General features: G+C 37.0%; 1 protein-coding gene across 5 annotated transcripts in view; it reads left to right on the top strand.

Moving 5' to 3' along the window:
- ltbp3 (latent transforming growth factor beta binding protein 3) overlaps positions 1 to 18319 on the top strand; it is a 56847-nt gene that overhangs the window by 26895 nt on the left and 11633 nt on the right. For 2 of the 5 annotated variants that reach the window (XM_073839729.1, XM_073839725.1), the window contains exons 6-23: positions 757 to 843; positions 3648 to 3767; positions 3859 to 4020; positions 4554 to 4667; positions 4769 to 4782; positions 4942 to 5011; positions 5157 to 5243; positions 5349 to 5474; positions 6124 to 6249; positions 6351 to 6479; positions 7652 to 7771; positions 9099 to 9221; positions 9447 to 9569; positions 16109 to 16228; positions 16315 to 16443; positions 16539 to 16709; positions 16950 to 17033; positions 17125 to 17253. In XM_073839729.1, the coding sequence (XP_073695830.1) occupies positions 757 to 843; positions 3648 to 3767; positions 3859 to 4020; positions 4554 to 4667; positions 4769 to 4782; positions 4942 to 5011; positions 5157 to 5243; positions 5349 to 5474; positions 6124 to 6249; positions 6351 to 6479; positions 7652 to 7771; positions 9099 to 9221; positions 9447 to 9569; positions 16109 to 16228; positions 16315 to 16443; positions 16539 to 16709; positions 16950 to 17033; positions 17125 to 17253 (2034 nt within the window). Of the gene's footprint in view, positions 1 to 756; positions 844 to 3647; positions 3768 to 3840; positions 4021 to 4553; positions 4668 to 4768; positions 4783 to 4941; positions 5012 to 5156; positions 5244 to 5348; positions 5475 to 6123; positions 6250 to 6350; positions 6480 to 7651; positions 7772 to 9098; positions 9222 to 9446; positions 9570 to 16108; positions 16229 to 16314; positions 16444 to 16538; positions 16710 to 16949; positions 17034 to 17124; positions 17254 to 18319 lie in introns of all 5 variants that reach the window. The other 3 variants (XM_073839727.1, XM_073839724.1, XM_073839728.1) reach the window with 2 other exon arrangements.

The raw sequence follows: 18319 nt of genomic DNA, 5'->3' as shown, positions 1-18319 counted from the left end.
TGTCCAAGATCAAAGCGTGCGTCAAGCCAAAAACAACCCCTTCTCATTACTAATTCTTTAAAAATGACAGTTGATCTCACAGGCCCACTGCTCGAGTCTGTTTTTCCTTATAAATTCGCCCTGGCGTAGCTTGACAGGTGGGAATGTGTCATTGCAGTCTTGGAGTTACTGTAAGTTCCAATATGTGCTGGGAGAAAAATGCTTTTTTCCACTCCCATTTTCTTTCTGTAACCCATTTGATGTCTCAGAGCTCAGTCAGACGGTGATCCTGGCCTGGTGAACGCTTGTGTGTGAGCGGATATGTGTTAGTGTTTGCGTACGAGTGTGTGTGAATGTCTGCGAGTGTCTTCGTGCCTCAGCAACATCACCATATTTTCCAATGACACACCCTTTGCAGTAAAAGGAGACAAAAGTGAAGGCTGGAAAAAAGGATGAAAAAATGTTGGCTTTGGCAAAAGGCTTTCTGGAAAGCCACTCTGTCTCTGTTCTCACATGTTCTTATACAGAAGAGAAAATATCAGCTTGCGAGAAATGTTCCCACTGCGGCTCTTTTCTCTCTTTCTCACACACACAGCACACTATGCTACCAGTTTCTCTCTGACTTAAATCCCCTCACTCACTTCTTTCATCAATTTTCTCAACGTCTTCCACCACTTTCATTTTTGTTGTTTCATTTAGTCAAACAACCAAAGCAGCTAGTACAAAGACTTTGGTACTAGAAATGATTAATAAATTCTCTGAATTTCTTTCATTCAGATGCTGGGAAACACCAGACTATAGTAGAGGACTTTGGCTCCACGTGCCCTCAGGGATACAAGAGACTCAACAGCACTCACTGCCAAGGTAATGTGTGTGTACATGCTGGATTGTGTGTGTTGTATAGGTTTGACAAATTGTAGGTATGTTGGTTGTCATAAAATTCACACATCCATAAGCATTAAATTAACACAAACAAGACGGCTGCCAAAACATTTTAGGGGAAATATCACAGCCAACCACGGGCAGAAAAATAGTTTTTATTTGCTACATAGCCAGATCAGTGGTTTTTGTTTTGTATATTAAAATGGTTTAAAGGAATAGTTCACCCAAATATGAACATTTTGTCATCATTTACTCACTCTCATGTCGTTCCAAACCTGTATTCGTTTTTTTCTTATGTTAAGCATAAAAGATATTTTAAAGAATTCTGGTCATCAAAATACTATGGAAGTTGATGAGGACCAACAGCTGTTTGGTTCTTCAGAATTCTTCATAATATCTTCTTTTGTGTTCAGCATAAGAAACAAACCTATACAGGTTTGGAACAACATGAGTGTGAGTAAATTATGACAAAATTTTAATTTGTGGGTGAACTGTTACATTAAAGGCACTTGATATTAGGGTTTTAGTTTTAATTGAGACATATAGGAGACATATTATGTGTGCTCCTTATTTCATAATTATATTAAAAAACATTTTGACAGAAAATACAGTTGAGGTCATAAGTTTACCTTCACCTTGCAGAATCTGGAAAATGTTCATTATTTTACCAAAATAAGATCATACAAATACATGTTATTTTTTATTTAGTACTGACCTGAATAAGATATTTATATATTTATATGTTTACATATAGTCCACAAGAAAAAATAATAGTTGAATTTATAAAAATGACCTTGTTCAAAAGTTTACATACACTTGATTCTTAATACTGTGTTTATTTGTTTAGTTGTTTATGAGTCCCTTGTTTGTCCTGAACAGTTAATCTGCCTGCTGTTCTTCAGAAAAATCCTTCAAGTCCCACAAATTCTATGGTTTTTCAGCATTTTTGTGTATTTAAACCCTTTCGAACAATGATTGTATGATTATGATTTTGAGATTTTCACATTGAGAACAACTGAGGTACTATTACTGATGCAACTATTACAGAAAATTCAAACGCTCACTGATGCTCTAGAAAGAAACCCAATGCATTAAATTCTGAAGATCAGGGTAAATTTAATTTATTTTGTCTTTTGGGAAAACGTATCTTCTGTAGCTTCTGAAGGGCAGCAGTAAATGAAAAAAATGTGATATTTAGGAAAAAAAAAACACATCTTCATTCTGTTCAAAAGTTTACACCCCTGGCTCTTAATGCATTGTTTTCCTTCTGAAGCATCAGTAAGCATTTAAACCTCAACAAGACTTGAAGCTGCTGTGTTAAAAAGGTTTTTGTTCTAGAAATAGTAATAGTAGAGGAGTCCTGATATCCATTCCAGACACAGAAGTCAAAGACTTTCTGCCAGTGAGGAGACAGTTTGGATTACTGTGGTATATAGTCCTGCATAGTTTCAGATTTAGAATAATAGCAAAAGGAACATAAAAATATCTGATAATTTTGCGATAAGCTCCATTTATGATCCCGTTGAGGGAGGCGCTTGGTTGGGATGAGGCGAGTGAATAAATTGTACACTAGCAAAATGACTAACAACGTCTGTCAGGTTTTAGTGCAAGCAGATGCTTCAGACCTTCGATATACTATAGGTGCCCTCTTCAATGAAAAACATTTCTCAGATTTAGGAGAAATCAGAAGAAATGAAAGGTGAACAATGGGATCAGAGCATATTGCACAAGGTGAAGAATTTAACATGAAGACAACAGCGGTTAAATTGCATCATTTCTGCAGATGATGATCTTCCAGATGAACAAACTGGAAATACTGTATGAGGATGGATATTATTTAACTTTAATGTAATCCAGAAAAACAGAGAACTACACAGTTGCCTGACTGAATGCATGAGAACACTAAGTTAAAAGTTGTGGTTCAAAGGAAAATCTAATTATTTTTTAAGATCATTGGGAACATTAAACCTTGGCTGAGATGTTGGACGCACTAATCAGTATGGAAAGAAAAGGTCTGTGCTGTAACCTTTCCATAGAGTTCAAATGAGGCTGAGGCTATTATCACTGGCATTTCATTACAAAAAAGTCAGATTTCTCTCATAATGTTTTGACATTGAGCCTAAATCATCTACTAGAAAAGTTAGTGAATAGCACTGTTAAACTGCAGGAACTAGTGTACAATATAATACTAACTCCTGCTTCTCAATTGGAAGAAGTTAAAAAAATGAAAAAGAAACAATTTTTGGCATCACCATTTTCATTGTTAGTAATCCAGCTTTGGAAATTCTCAGATGATGGGAAACCCATCAGCAGCATCTATGACTGCAATAGAATTACTTAACAGCCCTAACAATGGCAGCTGGAAAATCAGTTACAAAACTGTATGACAAGAAGAAGAGACTTGAGAGCTTTCTCACTGACATGAAATGTCTCAGTTGGTTTACCTTGATTTGAAGTGGTCATGAACTGCCATTTTTTATTATTTTGTACTGTCCACTTATAATGTTATCAAGATTTTTACATAAAAAACATAATTTAGCAGTAATAGACTATGTTCTGTCCTGTTTTGATCCCCTCATCAGAACGCTCTGTTTGAATATGTGTGGCGAATTGTAGACTCTGAAGTAAGCGCCCACTGCTATGATTGGCTAATACTTGTGTATGTTTGACAGCCTACATCCTTCACCCTGATCCTAAGCCGATTTCATATTTTACATATCTTTATAAACTTGTCACAAATACTAATGGTTTTTTGTATTGCATTTTTTTCCATTTCTCTGCCATAGACATAAATGAATGTATGATGCAGGGGCTGTGTCAGAACGGAGAATGTTTAAACACACAGGGAAGTTTCCGCTGCACCTGCAAACCTGGTTATGTACTGACAGAAAGGACACGCTGTGTTGGTAAGACATAAATATGTGTGCAAACTCGCATAAATTACACAAGAAAGAGCGTGGCCAACAAACCATCATAAAGATCTTTTTACTCTCTTAGCATCGACGGCAACCGTTGAGCAGGGGCTCTGTTATCGAATGGTTACGGAAGCTGGGAAATGTGAGCATGCTCTTCCAACACGCCTTTCCCAGGAGATATGCTGCTGCACTGTGGGTAAAGCATGGGGAAGCAACTGCGAGAGGTGTCCACAGGATGGGACAGGTAAGTGTACCTTGTGAGTGGGGATGTGCACCATTCAGAATTGATTGGAGAATGCCTTTTAAATTGCAATCAGTTTCTTAATTTGAATTGAATTTGAAAGCAGTAAACACGAGGTAGAATTGCAATTGTATGGAAGTAGAATTAAAATGATTTGAAATTTGAATAAATTCAAAAACCTGTCATTTTAAACTTTTTTTTTAATCAAAAAAAAAAAAGTTTTGGAAAATGTTTAAAACTTTGATGTTTGAGTATTTAAGAGATGTTTGAAACACTACCTATAGATATTTTTTATTTAGTTTATATGTTTTATATTTAACAAATTAGTATTTAAATCCAGTGAAATCCTCCTCTTTTCATTCCCATTCAAATTCTAATTCAACTTCCTTTATGCCATTCGAATTTAAATTCTAGCTCATGAATTGAAATTCTTCAATTCTGAGTTTTGCTATTGACACTTTTGGTTTTGACTCTTTGACTAATGATTTGCTCTTTCTGTCTCTAATGCTTGCTTCTCTCTTGCTCTGTCCCTCTAGCTTCCTTTAATAAGATCTGTCCAGCGGGGAAGGGGATGTCTTTCCAGACCTATCATGGCACTCTGTCCATTCAGCCCTTACTGACCAGTATTGAACACATTAATCCTGACACTGGTACAGACATTTGAATCAGTTCTGAGATAAAGGTTCTTTGAGGATGATTGTTGTATTTTTATTGACTGATTATTCATTGCATCTTTGTGTTTGTGTTTCAGAGGTCAAGCCACCGGTAAGATTCTGGTTTTATGCCTAAACTACCAATCGAGAGAAGAACAGAAGTCAAAAGTCATCCTTAACAACAATTTAAAAGTCACAGTTTCAATAAATAGTATTAAGGGAGATCAGCTGTAGACAGTTCTCTTAATTGATTTTGCTCTTATGTCAACAGGAAGTCCCAATTCAGACGACCACGCCCATGCAGCTCTCACCAATCAGCACGCACGGGCCTCGCCACCCAGGTACATTTAAAAAAATCAACACAATATTAATTATCTGCATTTCTTTTTCAATCTCCACTTTTTTCATTCATTTTTGAATATTTATTTATTTTCAAAATGTGTTTTTTTTCTACCTGTCTCTTTATTTTTGTTTCAATCTCTTCAGTCATTGTGGCCAGACCAACAACTCCTCCCATAGTCCATGTGCATCCAGAGAGTGATTCACATGAAGTGGCCCAGACGCAGGTCTCACGTGAGTTCTATGACAGCTTGTTAACTCTGCAATGTTGGTCTATAAGTTCTATTTGGTAATTTTTTTTACAATTATGGATGTGTGTTTCGGGTTTGGGTATTACAGCAATGGATGACTGCAAGCTGAACAGGAATATATGTGGTCATGGAGAGTGTGTGAACACGCAAAATGGTTTCATGTGCCACTGTTTCCTTGGATATCGGCCGCATACACAGAGAAAGAGTTGTGTGGGTGAGTACATAAGTACATATATGTAAATACACACACATACTGTACAAACAGTGAAATCACAGATGGATGTACTCTGCATTTGTAGTGGATAAAAATATTGTACACTACTGTTCAAAAGTTTATATTTTCAATTTAATTCTTATGCTCAGGAAAGGTTGTATTTATTTGATACAGTAAAAACAGTAATATTGTTAAATATTAATACAGTTGGCCTAGCTATTTTCTATTTGAATAGATTATAAGTAGCATGTGTATGTTTGTAGCAAAGGCCAACGATACATCGTATGGGTCAAAATTATTGCTTTTTCTTTTATTCCAAATATCATTAGGATATTAAATAAAGATCATGTTCCATGAATATACCATGAAGTGTCACATGATCCTTCAGAAATTATTCTATTTTGTTGATTTTGTGCTCAAGAAAAAAAAAAAACTTCTTATATTATTAACAATATAAACAGTTTTTGTGAAATCCATTATACATTATTTCAGGATTCTTTAATCAATTGAAAGTCCAAAAGAACAGCATTTATTTGAAATAGAAATGTATGGTAATTGAATGGTAGTTTATAATATTTAATAAAAGTATTATATAAAACAACTATATCACACAATAAAGATTATATAAAAATGTTTACTCTTTCTGTAGATGAAAATGAGTGTGACTCGGAGCCATGTGGTAGAGGCACCTGCATTAACACCGTGGGTTCCTACAGATGCAACTGTCATCCTGGCTACAAACTTGTGGTGCATCATGGGAAACGCAGATGTATTGGTGAGTCACTAGCATCGTCTGTTCAAAGGCAGTGGACAGCTATTATACATATGCACATATTAATACAGATGGCCAACACTTGTTTGCATGCATGTTTTCAGATATAAACGAGTGCTCTAAGCCCGATATCTGTGGAGTTGGAGGGCATTGCACTAATTTGCATGGCTCCTATAAGTGTGAGTGTCTGCCAGGCTTCAGGAGCAAATCTCGGAGACAGCCTCTCTGTGAAGGTGAGGACACATACCGATACTATACATAGACACAAAACACTTAAAGGATAACTGTTGCCAAAATGCAACCTGGGCTGTTTTTTTTACTGTAAACGAGACAAACTTATATCTAAAAGCATAATTACGACAAACGAGCCGTTTTTGAGATTGACCGTGATTTAGTTTTGTGGTCAGTGGCGCATCAAAATCGATATTTTTACAACACTAAGAAGGCTCGACACACCATGACACTTTGCTCGAAGTATCACCTGGGTCTCTACACATGAACTCGAGCATTGAGAACATTGTTCGTGTACACACAGTTTACTAAAAAGAAAGGTTTTGAACAACTCACTTTCACTGTTTGAGTTTCCGCTCGCGGCCGTCTTGCCAGTCAAGAGGTGCCGATCTCCGAATGCGAGGATGGATAGCTCCTAAAGCATATTTCCATATAAATGCACGGCTAATTCGTTGTTTTGTCGCAAGTGAAAAACAATATTAAACTTCTAGTTGTAAAAAGAGCCTCATATAAGCCTAATATTTCGTCCTATGGAGTCCATTCATTCGCATTCGGAGATCGACACTTCTTGACTGGCAAGACGGCCGTGAGCAGAAACCCAAACAGTGTAAGTGAGTTGTTCAAAACCTTTCTTTTTAGTAAACTGTGTACACGAACAATGTTCTCAATGCTCGAGTTCATGTGTAGAGACCCAGGTGATACTTCGAGCAAAGTGTCATGGTGTGTCAAGCCTTCTTAGTGTTGTAAAAATATCGATTTTGATGCGCTCAAAGTTATGCCCCTAGTACTCCCATTCACCGGCCACTGACCACAAAACTAAATCACGGTCAATCTCAAAAACGGCTCGTTTGTCGTAATTATGCTTTTAGATATAAGTTTGTCTCGTTTACAGTAAAAAAACAGCCCAGGTTGCATTTTGGCAACAGTTATCCTTTAATGTTAATTGTAGACATCTAATATCAAGTCAAGTCAAGTCACCTTTATTTATATAGCAAGATCTTTTTACAAAGCAGCTTTACAGTATTTAACAGGAAAATATTGTGTTGATAATGCAAAAGGACAATAGTTAACACTCAGTATGGCTTATTCTGATTTTTATTAGCAGTGTCTGTAAATGTTGGTTAATGTTTGTGAGACCTTCATTGTGTATACGGTTGCTGTTTTTCAAATGCAGACATTAATGAATGTTTGGACCCGAGTGTCTGTCCTAGCGAACAGTGTGAAAATATTGTTGGATCCTATGAGTGTATACCCTGCCAACCTGGATACCAAGCACAGGGAGGAGTGTGTTACGGTCTGCATACTTACACACATACATATAAACAGAGACACACATGTGTAACCAAACAGTGTAGCTCACATTCTTAGAAATACAGTTGAGGTTAAAAGTTTACAGAATTGTTGCAGAATCTGCAAAATGTTAATTATTTTACCAAAATAAGAGGGATTTTACAAAATGCATGTTTATTTAGTACTGACCTAAATAAGATATTTCACATAAAGGATGTTTACATATAGTCCACAAAAGAAAATAATAATTTTAATAATAGAATTTACTAAAATGACCCTGTTCAAAAGTTTACGTACACTTGATACTGTGTTGTTACCTGAAAGATCCACAGCGTGATCCACAGTGTCTTTTTTGTTTAGTGATTGTTCATGTGTTGTTCATGAGTCCCTTGTTTGTCCTGAACAGTTAAACAGCCTGCTGTTCTGAAAAAATCCTTTAGGTCCCACAAATTTTTGTGTATTTGAAGGTTCAAATGCTCACTGATGCTTCAGAATAAAACACAATGCATTAAGGGACGGGGGTGAAAACATTTTGAATTTGAAGATTAGGGCAAATTTCACTTATTTTGTCTTCTGGGAAACATATCTTCTGTTGCTTCTGAAGGGCAGTACTAAATAATAATAATAAAAAAGATCTTTAGGTAAAATAAAAAAATCTACACATCCTTATTCTGTTCAAAAGTTTACACCCCTGGCTCTTAATGCATCGTGTTTTCTTCTGGAGCTTCAGTGAGTGTTTAAACCTTCTGTAATAAAGTTCCTCAGTTGTCCTCAGTGTGAAAAGATGAATCTCAAAATGATAGTCATTGTTAGAAAAAGTTAAATTACACAAAAATGCTGAAAAAAAACAATTTGTGGGATCTGAAGCATTTTTCTGAAAAATAGCTAACAGTTTAACTGTTCAGGGACTCATGAACAACTATCACGAAACAAAAAAAACAAACAAACACAGATGTAAATCATTCAGGTAAGACCACAGTATTAAGAATCAAATGCATGTAAACTATCAACTATTATTTTCTCTTGTGGACTATATATGGAAGTCCACATATTTTATGTGAAATATCTTATTCAGGTCAGTACTAAATAAAAAATAACACGCATTTTGTATGATCCCTCTTGTTTTGGTAAAATAATTAATAGTTTGCAGATTCTGCAAGGTGTATGTAAACTTTTGACCTCAACTGTACATAGCTAAGGCCATTCTGACTACCATAAGCTCCTCACACAGACAGATTGTACCTGATTGTAGAAAAGGTGATGAATGTGTAGTGTTTTCACAAATAAAGCTGTATAATCTTACAAGAGATGTCTGTCTTTCTCTCTATCAGATGTCAATGAGTGTCAGAAGCGTGGTGTGTGTCTAAACGGCCGTTGTGAGAACTTGGCAGGATCGTATCGATGTTTGTGTAATGAGGGCTTCCTGCCTGAGGCTGACAGCAAAGGCTGCAGAGGTCAGTGGCATACAGCCAACAAAACTAAACGACATTCTGTGAAATGGAAACTTAATCTTGTCATTCTAAATGGTTTAAAATGAGATTTTATTACTTCCTACATAGGTTCATTCTAAAGAGAATAAATATACTATGCAAAAACAACTTCTAAACATTTACATAAGCAGAATTGAGTTTGTGTGTGTATATGTGCGTTCTTGAAAGTGTCTGTTCGTCTCTCCACAGACATCAATGAGTGTCAGGATAACCGTTTGTGTGCGAATGGTCACTGCATTAACACTGAGGGATCATTCCGCTGCCAGTGTTACCCTGGTTACCAGCCTACACAAGAGGGAAGCCACTGCGAAGGTCAGCTAGTAATTACTATTCCAACGCTGCAAGTCTCATGAACTTAATACTGCACATAATACTGCAATATCCCTACAGAACAAATTGTATAAAGACTGTAATCCACTACACAACTTTTGCCCTGATTTTTGCACTCTTCAACTCACACTTTGGGTAGTTGGAGTTTTCACAGAAAACCACATAGTGTGTTACTCATTTTTGATATTTTAAGCCGATTGTAGAACACATTGTTTTTGTTTGTTATACATCTCCTCGGCACATGTTTCTGCACGAGTTTGTTGTGTTCAGAATGTGGTGTGATCTGGTGGTGTGATCCTCGTTTAGTGTATGATTCCCAGTTTTTCTCTGTTACCATTTACATCTTCAGATTTTGAAAGTTGTGTAGTGTATTTCAGTCTTTAGCATGGCTGAAACACAGTACTAACCAATCAGAATTAAAGACCAGAAATGTCCTTCTTTATAATATACATTTACAATAGTTAAAGGGATAATTCACCCCAAAATTCTGTCATTAATTACTCACCCTCATGTCTTTTCAAACCTGTAAGACCTTTTTTTCATCTTTGGAACACAAATTAAGATATTTTTGATGAATTCTGAGAGCTTTGTGACCCTGAAAAGACAGCAACTACCACGTTTAAGACCCCAAAAAAGGTACAGTGGGTACGGAAAGTATGTTTCACTCTTTGTTATATTGCAGCCATTTGCTGAAATCATTTAATTAAATTTTTTTTCCTCATTAATGTACACACAGCACCCCGTATTGACAGAAAAACACAGAATTGTTGACATTTTTGCAGATTTATTAAAAAAGAAAAAATGAAATATCACATGGTCCTAAATATTCAGACCCTTTGCTGTGACACTCATATATTTAACTCAGGTGTCGTCCATTTCTTCTGATCATCCTTAAGATGGTTCTATACCTTAATTTGAGTCCAGCTGTGTTTGATTATACTGATTGGAATTGATTAGGAAAGCCACACACCTGTCTATATAAGACCTTACAGCTCACAGTGCATGTCAGAGCAAATGAGAATCATGAGGTCAAAGGAACTGCCAACAATTCTGTGTTTTTCTGTCAATATGGGGTGCTGTGTGTACATTAATGAGGAAAAATGAAATTAAATGATTTCAGCAAATGGCTGCAATACAACAAAGAGTGGGGTCTGAATACTTTCCGTACCCACTGTAGAAAGCTCAGAAAGCTAGGCACCTTATGGAGTTAATAAAGTGGTCTGTTGCAGATTTTTTTTGGGTGTTATAAAACATAAAGCATTTGAGTATTAGTGTTTTTTTATGCTTGTCCTTGTTTGAGTTTTTTTTTCTATGAAGATCTGGCAACACTGATATTTTACCGCAGGGCTCGTGAGCGCAACTAGCCCCATGTCAAAATGTGCTAAGGTTAAGACTTGTTTCACTGTTATTTTCTTGCTTCTCGCATACAGACAAAGACACATTTCTGATGCGCATTTAAATATGTTAAATACTAGTTGTTCAGTTCGGCTTCGTACACACTGCATAGAATTTCTGTAAATGTGGTTGTCACTACCTATATTTTTCAGGAGTTTTTTCAGAATGCCATTGTCACTCTGGTATTTTAGCGAATTATGTGTGTACAGAATACGATTAAGGAATAAAAGGTGAACTGACAACCGAATTCAGCTGCAGTGTGTACTGCAGTGTACCAATATCAGATTTTGAGTGTGAACAGATCATGGTTCTGAACTGACCCGTGTGCGCCAAAAAAAAACAGGGTTTCCATGTTTTCACAACAAAATCCACCTAATTGCTTCTCAGAAGTAATCCAAAACTAGCCACATTTGGGGGGTATATATTGCATTAGTGGGGTTGCTTCAACCCAGGAAGTTGAAAAACAACATGTGCCAACAGTGAAAAAGTAGTTCAATTTCATGGGAAACTATGGATTTGGTAACACTTGTGCAGTGCGCTGTCATACAGAAATAAACACAGAGAACATAATGTAAGCCATTATGCATTTATTTATAGTGTGATCTGCTGCAGAAGCCAGCAAATTAATGCGCAGGCAATATGAAAAATAAAGACAAGGATGTGACAGAAGCGTTTTTAAACTTTCATGATACGAGCCATGTTTTGCTTGTATATAGTGTTGGCTGACACATCACACTTCCACTGACTACCTTTCACATCTGTCTTGATAACTTTGGGTATGTAAAATCTTTAAAGCGACTCCTATGAGTGTAGGATCATGACGAATGTTAATCTAGAAAGACGTAAATGTTGCATGAATTCCGATTTGACTGTTCACACTGCGGTTGCATTGGAAAACATCTGACTTATAACAGATTTAGTACCACATATGGATATGGTACAAATCGGAATTGAAAAGATCAGATTCCATGTGGTTTGTGCTGTTCACACTGTCATGAGAAAAACAGATCTGAGTCACATGTGAGCAAACAAAAATAGATTTTGGGCCATATTTGCCTGCAGTGTGAATGTAGCCTATGCAGGGTCACAAAGCTCTCGGATTTCTTTACAAATATCTTAATTTGTGTTCCGAAGATGAACAAAGATGTTATGGATTTGGAACGACATGAGTTATGCTGTTAAAACATTTTGTGGAAACAGTTCTACATATACAGTGCCTTGCAAAAGTATTCATACCCTTTCATTTTTGTCACATTTTGTTTTGTTGCAGCATTATGTTAAACTGCTTTAAATTAGTTTTTCCCCACATGAATTTACACTCCATACACCATAATAATGACAAAACAAAAACCAGATTTGCAAATTTTACAAATGTATTAAAAATAAAATACTGAAATAAGTACATTGCATAAGTATTCATACCCTTAACTCAGTACATAGTTAAAGCACCTTTACAGCCTCAAGTCTTTTTGGGTATGATGTGACAAGCTTTGCACATCTGCATTTGGCAATTATCTGCCATTCTTTGCCTCACCTTTTCACCTCTCAAGCTCTGTCAGCTTGGATGGGGGCTGGCAGACATTTTCTAGAGTCCTAGTTGTTCCAATCGTCTTCCATTATGGATAATGCTACTGTGAACCTTCAATGCAGCAGATTTTTTTTTCTGAACTCTTCCCTTCATCATTGCCTTAACTAGGGTGACCATATTCTGAGAATCCAAAAAGAGGACACCCTCCCTTTATTGGCAACAGACACATACTGCCCTCCAAAGGCAAAGTGCAGTAACTACGCATTTGGTCAAAATTGAGGCTTAAAATGGACTTTATGAAAACTGTTTTGTCTTGTGGCAAAGTCTCCTGATCCATTTTGTCCCAAAGAAACGAGAGTGTTTCCGAGAAACAAGAGTGTCAACATGTTTGACTAGCTGGCCTAAAAACTTTAAAGGCATTTTTCTCTGTTTCACCCACTAAACATTGGACGTCGGATAGACGTGCAGATCATGTCTATATTGGGTCCGTCGGTCCATGACCAATTCTGGACATCTATTCGACGTCCAAACTAGGTCCACTATTTGGACGTCTATCCATGACCCAACTTGGACGTCACTTTAACGTTCAACATTTGACCTAATCTGGCTTATTTTTTTGGACGTCATTTGGACGTCTATGGCAGTTGTGATATACACATTGGACGTCGGATAGACGTGCAGATCATGTCTATATTAGGTCCGTCGGTCGGACCAATTCTGGACATCTATTCAACGTCCAAACTAGGTCCACTATTTGGACGTCTATCCATGACCCAACTTAGACGTCATTTTGACGTTCAACATTTGATCTGGGTTTTTTTGGACGTCATTTGGACATCTATGGCAGTTGCAGTAAATGTGTTTTACAAAATAGAACCTATTAACATGATTATACATACGAATACAGATTATTTATAAACAAGATTTATTATCTGTATGACTATTTATTTATTTGGTAGTCCATATGTTTTTTTTTTTTACATTTTTTTTTTTTTTACATTTTTTTTACATTTTCCTGTTTTCCTTTAACAGTTTTTATTTTATTTAAAGTAGCCTATAATCAAGTTTTTTTTTTATGCTATATATAACAGAGGCTATCTAGTAAGTGATGAGTAGGTAAACCGCACTTCCTGATCTCAAGAGATGCACTAGCCTCATAGTGAGCGCGTCCGCCTCCCGTGCCGGAGACCCGGGTTCGAGACCCGAGCGGAGCGGGTGCGGTAGGATCTGTGTGTGAGGGGTTACATACACAGTGTATATGTATATATATATAAATTTATATATTTTATATATTAAAAAAATCACGTTTGGACCACTTTTGGAGTAGCCCTTACATGGAGGTCCCACCAACGTCAACATTAGACGTGCGGTAGACGTCGAAAAAAGACGTCGCCTGGCGTTACAAAACAACCCCATCAATGGACGGAAATTGGACGTCCAAAAATGACATGAAAAAGACGTCACTACGACGTCACATTGCACAGTGGGCAGTGTTGGTGTAGTTACTGCACTTTGCCTTTGGAGGGCAGCATAGGTGCAGATTGTGCACAATGCTTCCCATTTATCACGACCACGAATGAACATCGGGTATTTTTTTCAAGTACTGCTCACTGCAGAGCCAAATGGCCTCCAGCTCCACCTCAGAGTGAACAAATGGGTGGAGTTAAGGTTAGGGATAGGGTAAGGGGTAGGGTTAGGGTGTGGTTAGGTGTCTATCTCCACCCATTACCTCCAGCAAGGGGGAGCTGGAGCTCCAGCTCCTCCCATATGGCTCTGCAGCGAGCACCCTCTCATTTTGTTTGCAATTCGTCTGTGACATTACATTTGGGTTTCGGCATGTTAGTGACACACAGCTCTTGCAGCGCAGCTCCTCGTTTGTTTTGACAACTGGGTCTTTCACGTCATCAGACAGATGTCCGGCTAAAAGAGGACGTATGGTCACCCTACCTTAACGCAAGTCTGTCACTGAGCTCTACAGGCAGTTATCTTGACCTCAGGACTTGGTTTTTGCTCTGATATGCATTTTCAGCTGTTAGACCTTTTCTGAGAGGTGTGTGCCTTTCTAAATCATACTCATTCAAATGAATTTGCCACAGTTTAACTGCACTCGAAGTGTAGTAACATCTAGAAGCAATATGAATGCTCCTGAGCTAAATTTTTAGTGTCCCAGAAAAGGGTATGAATACTTATGCAACGGGATCTTTTCAGTTTTTTATTTTTAATAAATTTGCATAAATGTTAAAAACCTATTTTTTGCTTTGCCATTATGGAGTAGGGAGTGTAGATTGATGTGGGAAAAAAGAAATTTAAAGTAGTTTAACATAAGGCAGCAACATAACTGTCAGGGATCTGGAAGGAGGACCCAAATGCAGAGTGAATGACAAGGGATATATTGACAAAACAGATTGATCCAAGAGGATAGTGAGGTGCACAGGTAATACAACATCAGGAATACAGTAAACGAAGAGACAGCTAGGGAGACCACTGGAACAGCCTCAAACATCCACTGGCAGAATATAATAGCAGCAGAGGGAGCGGCAAGGCCAGACAGGTGGTGGGAACAGGGCAAGGCACCTTAGAGCCGAGCTCAGATACTTGTGGACTGCACACTCTGAAGTAGATCAGATGCAAGGCAAGGGAACCAGAGGGCTGGAACAGGTCAGGGCAGGAACTCAAACACCACAACAAGACAAAACAAGGCTCCACAGGGACACAAATTACTGCAAGGAAGGTAGGAGAATAAACAATAAATAAACAAAATAAAAATAAAAGTAACAAAACAGGGAGGAAAGGTTACTAAATTAACCACATAAAATTCTTAAATCAAAAAATGCAAACAGAAAACAAGACTAGAAGGACTAGGGTCATACTAAAATACAAAGAAAAATAATAAATAAAGAAAATCTCAAAAGAACAAGTTGCAAGACAAAAACATAGAATACATTAGACTAGACAGGGACTGGACAAGACTAGGGAACAAGACCAACCAAACAAGAGGGAAGAATATACTCAGCCACATCCACAGAGACAGAAATAGTGAGGGTGAGAATGACAACGAACCGGCAAAAACAAGATGACAAGAGGAACTATAAATAGGGAAGAAAGCAGACGAGGAACAGGTGAAAATGATTAGACTTAACAAGGGCTAACAGGAGGGCGTGATAAAAGAAACAAGGAGGAGGGGCTAAAGGCACATGACTGACAAAAACAATAACAAAGCCATGTGCTCACACAAAAGACAAGCATAGACAAAAAGCAAAGACAAAACAAACAGGGTAGGACCCTGACAATAACAAAATGTGAAAAAATGAAGGAGTATGAATAATTTCGCAAGGCACTGTATTTTCAGGATACTTTGATGAATAGAAAGTTTAAAAGCACAGAATTTATTTGAAATAGAAATCGTTTTTACCATTATAAATGTCTTTGTCACTTTTGATCAATTTAAAGCATCATCGCTCAATAAACTGATTAATTTTGTTGAAAAAAAAAAGTTTTGAATGAAAGTGTATACCTTTTGTAGCCCTTCTAATACAGCTAAAACAATTCACTAATGCTCACTACATGTAAATCAGTAAGAATGTTTTTGATGTTTTAGATATTAACGAGTGTGAGCGAGCTTCCAATTGTCAGCGAGGACGCTGTATTAACACGATGGGCTCTTACCGCTGCGAGTGCCAGAAAGGATACACACTCGTCAGTGGGCGCCGGTGCCAGGGTATGGGATTTCTCACTGTTTACATCAGCCAATTCCCCATCTTGGTCTTGGTCCTCTTTTTCACTCTTTTACATTTTCTCTCTCAGACATAGATGAGTGTGCTTTGGAAAGGAGTCTGTGTCAGCCTCACGGTGTATGTGAAAACAGACAGGGTGGATATGTGTGCGTGTGCAACGATGGTTTCAGACTGTCTGAAGACAAACACAGCTGTGAAGGTTAGAGTTGGTTTAGTGTGTTTGCTCACATGAATTTCCTGTTTTGTTCCTTCTACAAAGTTTGGTTTATTTGTTTCTGTTTTTTCCCCACATAGAGGTTGAGGTCATTCGGGATGATAAGAAGGAGTGCTACCTAAATCTGGATGACACTGTGTTCTGTGATAGCGTCCTGGCAACAAATGTTACTAAGCAAGAGTGCTGCTGCTCTATCGGTGTGGGATGGGGAGATCACTGTGAGATCTACCCCTGTCCCGTCTACCACTCAGGTTAGATTACAGATGAATACATTTGTGACCCTGGACCGCAAAACCAATCAGGGTCAGTTTTTTGAAATTGAGATTTATTCATCATCTGAAAGCTGAATAAATAAGCTTTCTATTGATGTATGGTTTGTTATGATAGGAATCTTAAGACTGGTTTTGTGGTCCAGGGTCACATTTATTTATAAATGGATGAAAGGTAAATTGGTCCATCAGTGTTTGATTGATCTTGTCTTTGTTTTCCAGTGGAGTATGTCTCTCTGTGTCCCGTTGGCAGAGGATTTTACCATGAGGAAGGAAAGATTGAATATGGACTGCCTATGCACAGAGGTATATGTGCATGCAAATGTGTATTCAAGCAGACAAACATACACTCCCTCACATAATAAATTAAATCCTCTCTTTCACGCTCTCTTTGCAGATATTGATGAGTGTGTTTTGTTCTCTAATGAGATCTGTAAGGAGGGACGCTGTATGAACACTCAGCCTGGCTTTGAATGCTACTGCCAACAGGGATTTTACTATGACAGCAATCTACTGGAATGTATCGGTAAAATCAAACGCAAAAACACACATTTTACTGTCCGTATACACATTTACAAGGACATCTACATTGCTGCTTGAAAGTTTAGTTTGGTTTTAGTTTTTTTTTTTTTTAAAGTAAGGACTGACAGTACTTTAGAAGCCCATTTCCACCACTGAATAATAAAAAAAGGTTATTGTGATTTTTTTATCTTACAATTCTGACTTTTTTTCTTAACTTTGTTTCTCAGAATTATGAGATATAAATTTGCAATTATGACTTTTTTTTCAGAATTGCGTGATACAAACTCGCAATTGCAAGTTACTGTATGAAGTCAGAATTGCACGTTTTTTCTTGCAAATGCAAGTTTGTATATCGCAATTCTGACTTTTTCTTTACTTTGTTTCTCAGAATTATAAGATATAAACTTGTAATTATGACTTTTTTCTCAGAATTGCATGATATAAACTTGCAATTGCAAGTTACGAAGTCAGAATTGCATGATATAAACTTGCAATTGCAAGTTACGAAGTCAGAATTGCGAGATATAAACTCAGAATTGCGAGAAATAAAGTCAGAATTGCACGTTTTTTTCTTGCAAATGCAAGTTGTATATCACAATTCTGACTTTTTCTCACAATTCTGTCTTTTTTCTCAGAATTGTAAGATAAGAAGTCAGAATTGTGAGAAATAGTCAGAATTGCAAGTTTTTTCTCGCAAAAGCAAGTTTTTATCTCACGATTCTGACTTTTTTTCAGAATTGTGAGAAATAAAGTCAGGATTGCAAGTTTTTTCTGGCAAATGCGAGTTTGCATCTCGCAATTCTCTCTTTCTCTTAATTCGGATTTTTTTTCTTGCAATTCTGACTTTTTTTTCTTAGAAATGTGAGATATAAACTTAGAATTGCGAGACAAAGTCAGAATCACAAGAATAAAGTCAGAATTGTACATTTATTTCTTGCTAATGCGAGTTTGTATCAAACGATTCTGACATTTTTTCTCAAAATTCTTTCTTTTTTCTTAAAAATGTGAGATATAAAGTCAGAAATGCGAGAAATAAAGTCAGAATTGCAGTTTATTTCTCACAAAAGCAA

The sequence above is a fragment of the Garra rufa genome, chromosome 5 (assembly GCF_049309525.1).
Source record: "Garra rufa chromosome 5, GarRuf1.0, whole genome shotgun sequence".
NCBI lineage: Eukaryota > Metazoa > Chordata > Actinopteri > Cypriniformes > Cyprinidae > Garra > Garra rufa.
Note: the sequence above shows the minus strand (reverse complement) of the source record. Positions and strands in the feature narration are given on the sequence as shown.